At 37.9% G+C, this 13,351-nt stretch overlaps 1 protein-coding gene across 8 annotated transcripts in view; it reads left to right on the forward strand.

The window, feature by feature from the left end:
• The window catches only part of EXOC2 (exocyst complex component 2), a 193,205-nt gene that overhangs the window by 22,218 nt on the left and 157,636 nt on the right, over positions 1–13,351 (forward strand). For 7 of the 8 annotated variants that reach the window (XM_036237595.1, XM_016159497.2, XM_016159500.2 and 4 more), the window contains one exon: positions 13,080–13,239. In XM_036237595.1, the coding sequence (XP_036093488.1) occupies positions 13,122–13,239 (118 nt within the window). In that variant the 5' untranslated portion in view covers positions 13,080–13,121. Of the gene's footprint in view, positions 1–6,716; positions 8,213–13,079; positions 13,240–13,351 lie in introns of all 8 variants that reach the window. The other variant, XM_016159498.2, reaches the window with a different exon arrangement.

Genomic DNA, 13,351 nt, shown 5'->3' on the forward strand with positions numbered 1-13,351 from the left:
ATGGGCTTGCCAGAAACCATATCAATGATGGCCGCATCACCAGGTTTCAAGAATTTTTTCCAGTTGCTTTCCATAATGATGATCAGTCTTCTCCTTTAGCTGAGCAAATATGCAGGCAGTGTGAGCTGTGTGACAATCCAGCACAAGTGCAGTAATTTGGCATGGATGGCTTGGTATAATCACCTGAGTCATGAAGCCAGCTGCTTCCATTGGTGATTATTTCATTTCCTTGGAGACTGGTAAGTTTCCAAGTGAGTCATTTTTGTTGTCAACAGGCATGTTACTTCAGTGAACATCTTTGACAGAAATGTTCTTGACATGGAAGCCCACGCTGTCCCTAGGAAGAGCTTCACTTAAAGTTTCATTTATAATTTTGACAAGAGTAAAGGTAACCACCAAGCTGGGTTTGAGAAAAATGGTCTCCACTGAGCCCACAGGGACAGTACCAAACCACTAATTTTGTAGATACACTGGAGGGGCAGATACATGGAGTTGTCACATGGTTGCAGGATGCAATCCAGAGCTTCAAGCACTGTGGGTCCACTGGCATTGCCATCTTTATGGGTTATTTTCCATCCCTTAGATTAAGGTGTGTTAACCCTTGGCTCCAGCATGTTGTCACCATTTCAACTACAAATTGACATAAATACTACTGTGTCGGTGTTATATTTTATTAATGTAGGTGCTGATTTCCTTAACAATTTCCTCATATCTCTTCTAGCCATAGGTTGATTCAGTGGGATCCACTTTATTAACACCAGAACGTAGTTGTTTTACACTCAATGTGTAAGCCAAAAGGGCATGATCACGAGTCTGTCCATTCTTGAAGATATGTGCTCCAAATTCACTAACACCAGCAACAATAGGACAGCACAATTAGCCTGAGATATGTCTGTAATCATGTTTTTTGATAAAGACTCTGTGTTTTGGGACATCAGTGATGGTCATATAATACTTGCTGGCCTTGAATTTCTACAGGGAGATATCAGTGGTGAAACCATGCTCACATATAGGTTTCAGTTTATGCAAGACTCAGGCATATTTGAAAAAGGAGCTCTTTCCCATCTCATCAGGCTCCTCTCAAATTTTTTTTCTTTTGTCAATCCCATCACATCTGTAGATTAGATGACCGGTATGATAGAATTTATGTGTTCAGTGACAGTGATGTTGATATGAGTTTTTTCCTTACTCATTTTGGCTTAGGTTTAGCAGTGGTTTCATGATACCCGAGTTCTGGTGGTAAACTCATTGTGAAAGCTATTTTTAATTTCTTGAGGAACCTCCATATTGTTTTGCATGGTGGCTATACCAGTTTAATATTTTATCACCAGGGTACAGGGTTCCCTTTTCTCTACAATCAGCATTTGTTGTCTCTTGTCTTTTCGATTAATAAACATCCTAAAAGGTGTGGGGGTGATGCCTCATAGTGGTTTTGATTTGCTTTTTCCTGATGATTGGTTGTTTGTATGCACTTGGCTATTTGTATATTTTCTTTGGAAAAATGTCTATTCAAATCTTCAGCCCATTTTTAAATTTTTTAGTTATTGAGATATATGAATTTCTTATATATTTTTGAATATTAACCCCTTATCAGATATGTAATTTACAAATATTTATTCCTATTCCATAGGTTATCTTTTCATTTTGTTGGTTTTCTTTGCTATACAGAACCTTTATAGTTTGATGTAGTCCCACTTGTTTATTTTTGCTTTTGTTACCTTTGTTTTTGATGTCCAATCCAAAAAAATCATCGCCAAGCCCAGAGTCAAAAAGCTCACACCTCACGGTTTTTTGTATCTTATGTTCAAGTCTTTAATTTTAAGTTGATTTTAATGTGTAGTGTAAGATAGGGATCCCATTTCATTATTTTGCATGTTGCTGGTCAGTTTTCCCAATACCAGAAAATGCTTTTTTTTAATAATAATTTTCTATTTTTCAGGTATAGTTGACATACAATATTATATTAGTTTCAAGTGTACAACATAGTCATTAGACATAGAACTCACAAAGTGGTCACCCCAATAAATCTCGTGTCCCTTTGACACTGTACATAGTTATTACAATATTATTGGCTATATAGCTTATTCTGTCTTTTCTATCTCCATGACTATGTTGTAACTGTCAATTTGTAACTACTTCTTAATCCCTTCTCTTTTATCACCAATTCCTCCACACCCTTTCCATCTAGTAACCCTCAAAATGTTCTCTGTATATATGTCTCTATGTTTTTTTGTTTGTTTATTTTGTTTTATTCTTTAGATTCTACATATACATATAATCACATGGTATTTGTCTTCCTTTACCTGACTTACTCCACTCCACACACTACCCTCTAGGTCCATCATGCAATATATTTTCCCATCCCCTTACTTTTAGACTGTGAGTGTCTTTTCATCCTAAATGAATCTGTTGTATGCAGCATATGTAAGGGGCTTGTTTTCTTATCCATTCATCCACTATCTTTCTGATTGAAGCATTGAATTATTTTTTTATTTGAAGTATTTCTTGATAGATATGTAGTTATTGCCATTCTTTATTTAGACTTTTGATGCATATTGTTTTCTTAAAGAAGTCTCTCCCACATTTCCTGTAATATTGGCTTGGTGGTGATGAACTCCTTTAGCTTTTTCTTGGCTGGGAAGCTCTTTATCTGTCCTTTGATTCTGAATGATACCTTTGCTGGGAAAAGTAATCTTGATTATAGGTCCTGGGTTTTCATCATTTTGAATATTTTGTGCCAAGCCCTTCTGGCCTGTAAAGTTTCTGTTGAGAAATCGGCACTTCCTTGTAGGTAACTAATTGCTTTTCTCTTGCTGCTTTTAAGATTCTCACTTTGAGTCTGACCTTTGGCATTTTAATTATGATGTGTGTTGGTGTGGACCTCTTTGGGTTCGTCTTGTTTGGGACTCTCTGAACTTCCTGGGGTTGAATGTCAATTTCTTTCATCAATTTAGGGAAGTTCTCTGACATTACTTCTTCAGATAGGTTTTCAATTCCTTGCTCCCTCTCTCTTCCTTCTAGTATCCCTATGTTGTTATTCTTGATGTTGTCTCAGAGGCTTTTTAAACTGTTTTTATTATTTTGAATTCTTCTTTCTTGTTGCTGTTATGATCAAGTATCCTCTGCTATCCCATCCTCTATGTTGCTGATTCCATCCTCTATTTCACTCACTCTGTTGATTTTCTCTAATGTATTTTCATCTTAGATATTGTATTCTTCATTTCTGAATGGCTCTGTATTATGTTTTACATCTCCATTTTTATGTTTTTTTTATCTCTTTGTTAAAATTCTCACTGAGTTCAACTACTCTTTCCCTAAGTTCCTCGAGCAGTCTTATAACCAATGTTTTGAACTCGCATCTGGTATATTGCTTGTTTTCATTTTGGCGAATTCTTTTTCTGGAGCTTTGTTCTGTTCTTTCATGTGGGACATGCTTCTTTGTCTCCCCATTTTGGCTGCCTTCCTGTGTCTCTATATATTAAGTAGGGCTCCTAAGTCTCCCAATCTTAGTAGAGTGACTTTACGTAATAGGCGTGCTATGAGGCTCCTTGGCACAGACCTGAGAGGGGTCCAGCTGTAGGCCAAGTTCAGCCTCAGCTTATGCACTTCCAGGGCCCCCTGGTAAGAGTTACCAAGCAATCCCAATATGGCTGCTACCCGTACTGGGCTTATAGTTGCTTTGAGGGGCCAAATTAGAAACTGAAGATGGCTGCCACTGGTGTGGGGCTTGAGCTGCTCAGCAAGAGGTACAGGATATGCAGAGGCCAGATTTGCTGTTTTGAATTTTGTGAGCCTTGAGAGATTTTATGAAAGTTCACAGCAGGAGCCAAGACAGCCCGTTTGTATGGAATAAACCACTGGAAGCGGCTTCAGTGGGCCCACAAGTTGGGAGTGGCAGAGTCTCAGGGAATCCTCTGGGCAGAGTGACCTGTGTTATCCAGGTTGATGGTGCCTGGTTCCGCAGGCTGGGAGTGGGGAGGGCTCAAAAAAGGAATAACGGCTTCTTCCTGCACCTCTGTCCTGGAGCCAGCTGACCCTCCAGCTCTTGCCCTGAAGCCAGACAGCTCAGCGCCTCCTCACAAATCCCTGGCACCCCTTGAGCAGCTGTCTGGAACTGGAGCTCAGAGCCAGTAAGTCCATAAGCAAGTAAGGTGTCTATTTCCTACTGCCCTTAGTCTCACTCAGCTGCAACCTCCTCTAGTTTTTACAGCCAGAGGTTGTGGGGACTTCTCTTCCCAGCACTGGAACCCTGGGTAGGGGAGACTGTTGTGTGGCTGGGACCTCTCACCTCTCAGGTAGGGGAGGTGGCTCTGCAGCCAAGATAGTCCTCCCAATTCTTGATCACCATACAGGGTTGTGGGACCAGGCTGTTTTGCATCTCCTACCAGTTTGAGGTGACCTGTTATTTGAGGTGACCTAGTTGTAGGGCTTCTGTTCAGCCAGACCTCAGGTGAATCCGCATACTGGTTGCTCTGTAATTTCATTATAATCTTGGTGTGGTTTCTAGAAGAGGCATGCACAGCTTCTACCTTCTACGCCATCTTGCAAGGAGCCCCTTTAACAAGCTTAAGGTCTGTATCATTTGAACTCATTGTTACCCAGTAAGAGGAGTCTTTGGCAAAAAAGAGCAGAAAATGCTTTTTATAAAACCTTCATTTCTAACATATTTTTTCCTTTCAGCAGTTTAAGGATATTCCATTTTCTTTTGGCCTTCAATTTTTTTTCTGATTAGAAATCATCATTTATATTGTTATTCTTCTTTGCATAATATTTCATTTTTTCCCTCATTGCTTTTAAGATTTTTCTCTTTGAGTATGGCTTCAGTGTGTCTAGGTGTGATTTTCTTTGTATTTATCTTACCTGGTGATGGCTGGATTTCTTGGACATCTAGAATAATAGTTTTCAACAAATTTGGGGAAATTTTCTGCTCCATTCTCTCTGTTTACATCAGAGTGTATGATATTTTCCATAGGTTTTTGAATTAGTTTCTTTTTTTCCCCCTATTTTTCCTTTAGAGCTACATTCATGTTCACCGACTTCAACTATCTTCTGTCTTCTTTGACCCAGTCAGTTTTCTTATTTGAGATATTGTATTTTTTAGTTCCAGAATTTACATTTTATTTTTGTTTTTATAATTTCAACTTTGCTGTTTAGAATAGCTATGTATTCATTAATTATGATTACATACATTTTTAATAGCTTATTTATTGCAAACACTTTCAAATTTTTGTTTACTAATTCCGATCTGGCTCATCTAAACTTATGTGAAGAATTTTTTTCAATTTTTTAATACAAATTTATTTATATACTATACAGTTTATCCATTTAAAGCATAAAATTTAGTGGTTTTCAATACAGCCACGTAGTTGTGCAACCATCACCACAATCAATTTTAGAACTTCCATTACTGCAGAAAGAGAGGCCATACTCATTAGCAGTCACTTCCTATTTCTTCCCAACCTCTATCCTTGTCCCCAGCTCTAGGTAACTACTAATCTACTTTCTGTCTCTATAGATTTGCCTTTTCCAGACATATATATGGAATTATATAGTATGTGGTTCTTTGTGACTGGCTTCTTTCACTTAGTATAATGTTTTTAAGAATCATCCATTTTGTAGCATGTATCAGTACTTCATTCCTCTTTCATTTTACTTTCATGCCAAATAATATTCCATAGTTGATAGACTAATGAGTTTATTCCACTTATTGGCTATTATTAATAATGCTACTGTGTACATTCATGAACATGTCTTTATGTGGACATAAGTTTTCATTTTTCCTGGGTAAATGCTTAAGAGTGGAATTGATCAGTCATATAATAACTATATGTTTAACTTTTTAAGGAACTGCCAAACTATTTTCCAGATATTTGTACCTTTTACATTCCCACTATCAGTGTAAATGGTTCTTAATTTTTCCACAGCCTTGCCAAGATATTACTTTTTGATTATAGCTTCCTCGTGGATATAAAGTGATACTTCATTTTGATTTGCATTTCACTGATGGCTCATAATATTGTGCTTTTCATGTGCTTATTGAATATTTCTGTATCTTCTTTGGCAAATGGCTATTCAGATTCTTTGCCCATTATTAAATTGTATTTTTTTTTTTACTATTGAATTGTAAGTGTTCTTTATATATTCTAGATATAAGTCTCTTAACAGATGCACTACTTGCAAATATTTACTCCTGTTCTGTGGGTTGTCTTTTCACTTTCTTGATGATGTCCTTTGAAGCACAAAGTTCTTTGACCAAGTTCGACTTATCTTTTTTTTTTTCCTTTGTTGCTTGTAGTGCTATTTCTAAGAAGACTTTCGCTAACCCAAAGTCACAAAGATTTAATCCTATGTTTTCTTCAAAGAGATTTGTGGTTTTATCATCTACATTTGGGTCTATAATACACTTAGAGTAAAATTTTGCACTATAAGGAAGGGATCCAAATCTAATCTTTTGCATGTGGATATCAAGTTATCCTAGCACCATTTGTTGCAAAGATTATTTTTTCTGTACTGTTTAAAAACCATAAAAGTAGGGTTTATTTTTAGACTCACAATTCTATTCCATTTATCTACATGTCTATCTTTATGCCAGCACCACAGTGTCTTGACTATGTAGCTTTGTAGTAAGTTTTGAAATCAGGAAATGTAAATCCTCCCATTTAGTTCCTCTTTTTATAGATCGTTCTGGATATTTTTCTCTCTTTCTATTTCCATAGAATTTTATGATCAGCTTGTCAACTTCTGCAAAAAAGCCAGCTGAGCAATCATTTGTGGAACACCTCGGGAAGTATTGCCATTTTAACTATTGTCTTCCTATCCATGTCTTTGCATTTATTTTGGTCTTCTTTAATTTCTTTCAACAAGTGTTTTATAGTTTTCAAAATACAAGTTTTGCGCTTCCTTTGTAAAACTTATTCCTGAATATTCTATTTTTTGGTGCTGTTATATTCAAGTGTCTTTTAAACTTTTTTGTTTTTTGTTTTGCATATGTATATGTAGTAGTCACCCTTATTCCTGTCCTCTACCCCTTGTTCTTTCTAATATTTGTCCTTTTTTTTTTTAATGCTAATGTTCCACTGATAACATGGAACATTCAGAAAACATTTATTCAACTTCTTTTAGCAGACACATGGCATGCTTATTTTGTGTCAGGTACTGTCTGACAGGCATTGGGGATGTAGAGTTGATTAAATGTCCTCTAAGAAGAAGTATATAAGGTTTAACACAGTAGATATTAGAATTATGTAATGGAAGCATTGTTTAAGCATTGTAAGCATTATAGAAGGAAGGATGAGGGAGACTTTGTCAGAGAATGTAACATTTAAGCTTGACCTTGAAATATTGGTAAGGATTTAACAAACTTGGAAAGACTTTCTATGTAGTTGAAACAAAATGAAGGAAATCATGAAGGTATAAAAATACTCGACTGTTCCTAAGAGGTGAACAGGAGTATGTGGTTAGTGTCAGATGACTGAGGGAAATGACTGAGGGTGAAATGGGAAATGTAGAAGAATCTAATTTTGACAAGCTTTAATAAAATGCTAAGGATTTTGTGGGCACTGGAGACCACTGAGCAGTGGGGTGGCATGGAAGATTTTTTTTTTTTTAAGTGAGGGATGATATTGATGAGATCTATCATTTGGATAATTCTCTCTGGCATTTGCTGAGAGTGGATTGCAATGGAGATATAATATGGGCAGAGTAATCAGTCGGAAGTCTGTATCAGTATTCAGGGAGAGAAGATGAAGGTCTTCCCACAGAGAACAACAATGGAATTGAGAGGAATAGTTGACTTTGGATTCTGACAGAAAGATTATGAGGGTGTGCAGTAAGGGAAGAAGAAAAATCAAGATAACTTTGAGTTGTCTCATTTGGTTTATTGGATAAATGATAATATCTTTCTGGTCCTTTACATTTTGTTATTGTTATTTAACTATTTTAATTGTATTCAATAAATTACCTAGTCATGTTTGATTGTTTCACTGGCTGTGATATTGAACTCAATCTCTAGCCCCCCTCCCTTTTTCCATAGGAGATCAAGCTGAATCACATGGCTCCAAACACCAATTTTCTAATCACATGGTTTTTGGTTTTGCGAGCCCTGGTATTTATTCAGTTGTCCTGAGTGTTTCCTACCTGTGATATTGCGGCCTCAAGAATAACAAAGACACTTTTGGGATTTTGAGTCTCCCTCCAGAAACTAGGGGCAAAGGTCAGTCACATTCTTTATTATACAATATGCCCAAACTCATTTAGTGCTCTTCTGGCATCCATTTCTACATTTCCAGGTTCTTTGTCTAATCTGCCATTATCTTGATAGCCAATCTTAGATAAAATTTGTAACTCCTATTTCCTTTTCATCCTCTTCTTCTGTTTCCCCAAACACACATCTGCTTATTCGCAGCCTTATTATCACATTTGGTTAAACCTATGCTCAGGTCTTACATTAATAGGATGATATAAATCTTGTTTCTGTTGCCCCTTTTGAAGGTTTCAAGAGCTTATTTTGGGATCAATTCTTCTTCATGGCATCAGTTCTTTTAGTAATAAGATATTTTTTCCCTCTGCAGATTAATTTGGGATCAAAGTTTATAATACTTATGAAGTTGTTTATGTTTGTTTGTTTGTTTTTCTTTCCTTTCTGTTACCTTGCTATGTTAATTTGCTAGGGGTGCCATGACAAAGTCCAATAGACTGGTGGCTGAAACAACAGATTTATTTTCCCATGATTCTGGAGGCTGGAAGTCTGAGACCAAGGTGTTGGCAGGGTTGGTTCTTCTGAGGCCTTTCTCTGGCTTGTAGATAAGTGTTTCTCCCCGTGTCCTCATATAGTCTTCCTTCTATGTGTGTCTGTGTTCTAATTTCCTCTTAAAAGGACACCAGTCATATTGGATTACATCCTATCTATATGACCTCATTTTACCTTAATCACCTCTTTAAAGGCCTGATCTTTAAATACTTCCACATTCTGAGTTACTGGGAAGTTAGGGCTACAACATGATTTTTTTTTTTGGCGGAGGGGGGGGGTGGCTGGGGGTGGGGTGGCTTAGACACAATTCAGCCTATACATCTGTCTTATATCTGTTTTCTTTTGATCTTTTTATTTACCTGACCTCATGTATTTCCCTCGAGCATCTTGTAGTCTTTGCCTGTCCTTGTATATTTTAGAGAGAGGCTGTGAATAGCTTATTGGTTTAGTTTGGTTTAGGCAGAGTCTGTAAGTGGTTTTTCTGTCGGGCAATAAATAGTACCCCATCCTTTTTGGGGAGGACTCTTATGTGTCAGGATCTTTGGTTCTTTATTTTTCCTAGCACTCTTCAATTTCTCTAGAGAATAATATTCTAGTTATCAGGACAGGGTGGGTTTGGGATGGGGGTAGCTTATACACCTTGCTGACAGTAGTATAAGAGCAGGGTTAGGAAGAGGCCAGAAGAGCTCCACAGTTTGCTATGCAGGTTGACACTTAATCACCCCCCTATTTTACCTGGTGTTCTAGAGTACTGGACCTCTTATTTTTGGTTTCTTCAGAGATGAGACTGCTAATTTCCTGCCTGACTGCAAAATGAGGGCAAAGGCCCTCACTGTCTTCTCACTATCTGCAGATGTAGCTAACTAACAAGTTCTTTGTTTTGCTCTAAACTTCACCTTCATCTTCTGCATCATCTGGAGCCTTGAGCACTTGAATTCTTTAGGGAATTATTAATGAGGTTTTATTAGTTTTTGGTTTCCTACTATTTGGTAGATACTGTGCTTTGCAAGAATTATCTCATGTGATCTTAATTGTAACTTTATGAAAGGTTTTACTAGCTCCTTGGAAATAGTAAATTGGAGCACCGGGACTTGAACAGAGATGTATTTGACTTTAGAAACTGGACTTTTACCAGCTGTATTATACTCAGAACAGTTAGCAAATTCACATTTCTGTCTGTCTGCATTCTAAGTTTTGTAAAAATGTCAGTGTATTGATTCAAACACATTAAAAAAGACTTACTATTCTTGGAGGGGGAAAAATGACGTAGATGATAGAGTCTCTGTTCAACCAAATCAAAGTTATGACAGAAACAAGGAGCAAACAGCAAGGAAAATTGCCTGGGAGCTAGATGAACAAGCCATACAACTAGGGGAAAATCTAAGAAATTACCCTGTGATGGCAGAAGGTAGGACGGGGTGAAGAGGCAGGGCTGCCCAGTCTTGAGCGGCTGAATGAGACCTAGGCTGTGGCAGTCGCAGATGCCTCTTAAAGGAGCCGCATCTACAAGCGGACTTCCGTGGTGCCAGATCTGTTTGCTCTGAGCGCCAGTGCTGATTTGGCTGTGCAGAGACTTATAGGGTGACACTGAGTTGTTTCAGTGAGGGCCTGGGTGAGGCTCTCTCCCTGGCAGAAATGCTGGCGGTATCCATTGTTCCTCTGTTGAGTCCTAGCCCCTCCCAGTCCACAGACACAGCACCCCCACAGCTGAGACTTTATCAAACTGTACAACAGAGGTTGCTCTACCCAGAGGATTCCCTGAAACCCCACCTCCCCCAACTCGCAGCCCCACCCAAGCCACATCCAGGTGTACCCTTAGCAAGTCAGGTGCTGCTTGCTGCTTGACTTACACTGGAAGCAGCTGGCCTTGGTTTCTGGCATGGCCTTTTGAGGCAACTGTAAGCACAACATCTGTGGATTACTGGCTGAATCTTAACAGGTGGCCCCAGAGGGGCACAGGCTTGGGCTAAACTTGACCTGCAGCTGAACCCCTCTCAGGACTGTGCCACTGGACACCTACTACACAAAGCCGTACTAATAAAACCAGGAGACTTAGAAGCTTTTCTTAGTACATAGAAACAGACACAGAAAGGCAGCCAGAATGGGAAGGCAAAGAAGCAGAAACCACATGAAGGAACAGAGCAGAGATCCAGATATAATGGAGTCAAGCAATCTAACCAGAGACAGAGTTCGAAACACTGGTTATAAAGATACTCAATGAACTTATAGGAAATATAGATGAATTCAGTGAGAACTTCAACAAAGAGATAAAAAACATAAAAATGGAAATGGAAATTATAAACGGGAACCAGTCAGAAATGAAGAATACATTATCTGAGATGAGAAGTATATTAAATGGAAATAAACAAAGTGAATAAAGAAGATCAAAATGACCTATCCAGAAGATGAGAAAGCCAAGGACACTAAATCAGAATGGCAAGAAAAGGAAGCCAAAATTAAAATAATAATCTAAGGAGCCTATGGGACACTATTAAAAGTAAAAATATCCATGTCATCAGGGTACTTGATGGAGAAAAAGATGTTGAATAACTATTTGAAGAAATAATGATGGAAAACTTCCCTAACCTGGTGAAGAAAATAGACATAAAACCCCAGGAAGCTCAGAGAGTCCCAAAAGCCAGGAACCCAAAGAGACCCACACCAAGACATATCATAATTAAAATGCCAAAGGTTAAATACAAAGAATCTTAAAAGCAGCAAGAGAAAAGCATTGTTACATACAAGGAGCACCCATCAGACTGGCAGTTGATTTCTCAAAAGAAACTATTCAGGACAGAAGGGCTTGGCACACGATATTCGACGTCATGAATACCCAGACTCTACAACCAAGGATACTTTATTCTAAATGATAACATCATTTAGAGTTGAAGGACAGATTAAGAGCTTCCCAGACAAAAATAAGCTAACGGAATTTATCATCACCAAGCCAGTGTTACAGGAAATGTTAGAGGGACTTCTTTAAGAAGAAAAAACGTATCAGAAATAGTAATAAAGAATGGTAACAACTACATTCCCATCAACAGGTACCTCAAATGGAAAAGAAATAAATGCTTCAACCAAAAAATAGAGTGAATGGATGAGAAAACAAGATCCCTATGTATGTTACCTACAGGAGACTCACTTCAGATTAAAAGACACACGCAGACTAAAAGAAAGGGGATGGAAAAAGATAGTGCCTTGGTGGTCCTAGAGGGTAATGTGTTGAATGAAATGGGTTGGATAGAGAAAGACAAATATCACATGATTTCACATAAATGTTGTAAAGAATAAAATCAACAACAACAACAGAAACAGAAATAAACTCATAGATACAGAGAATATTTTGAGGGTTACTAGATGGGAGGGAGGTTGAGGGGTGGGAAGAGGCAACGGGAGTGAGAGGTGCAGGTGGATGGTTGCAGAGTAGACATGGGGATATAGAGTATAGCGTGGGAAAAATGGTTAATGTTGGAATGAATATAGTAGGGAGGGAGGGGTGCTAGATTTGGTGGGGTGAGTGCTTTGCTAGTTGTGTGGATCTCTGATCAATATGCTGCTGTACGTTGTGTTATATAGCAACAGTAATTGAGAAAAACTCATTGAATTGTACAATGTAAATGCAGGCAACTAGTTGTATATTATATTTCAATAAAGACAGGAAAACAAAGACTATTCTAAATATAATACAAAAATAAAGTGAAATTCATTACACCTATGGGAATATAAATATAATTTTTATGAATATAACTAACCTTCCATAAACAATTTTGGGAGTAGAACAGATTCCAGCTTATATTTGGGATTCAGCAGGCCTAGGCATGGAGATAAATAGTGATATTAGGTTCTGTCTGTCATATTGAAAGTTTCTAGAACCAAGGGTTTAGTTTTGTTATTTTTCTGATATTTCCTTTTCAGTTCTATCTAGAGTGTAGTAAACTTAATGTTTAGTAGATTTTGGCAGACAGGCTAAATGACAGCTAAAAAAATTTAGAACTGGACGTGGTTCCATAGTGTAGCTGTTAGCACGTCTGCTTTACACACAGAAGGTCCTGGGTTTGCGTCCCAGTAGATCATGGTCCATGGTCTATGGCCATGCCACCCTGAACAAGCTCAATGTCTGATCTCAGAGGCTAAGTAGGGTCGGGCCTGGTTAGTACTTGGATCAGAGACTACCTAGGAAGACCAGGTGCTGTAGACTTAAAAAAAAAAAAATTAGAACTATACGTTTAAGAATGCTATATATGTTTTGGTACTGTCTAGCATTCTTATATTTTTAGTCACTGCTTAACTCAGTTGACACTAAACCTTTTTTTCCTTTCTCTTTTAACAGATTATTTCTGTAACTGGATCTCTAATTTGCCCAACAAGAACAATGTCTCGTTCACGACAACCCCCTCTTGTGACAGGCATCTCTCCAAATGAAGGAATACCATGGACCAAGGTCACAATTAGAGGAGAAAACCTGGGAACTGGCCCAACTGATCTCATTGGTAAGGGCAAGGACTATGCTATTTATCCATGGTAAATGCATTTTTATGTTGGTCAATTGAGGCAAGATATAATATTTTGAAATAGTGAAGGTGATGGAAAAACATTATTGTG

Source organism: Rousettus aegyptiacus, unplaced genomic scaffold (assembly GCF_014176215.1).
Source record: "Rousettus aegyptiacus isolate mRouAeg1 unplaced genomic scaffold, mRouAeg1.p scaffold_m13_p_1, whole genome shotgun sequence".
In the NCBI taxonomy this organism is placed as follows: Eukaryota; Metazoa; Chordata; class Mammalia; order Chiroptera; family Pteropodidae; genus Rousettus; species Rousettus aegyptiacus.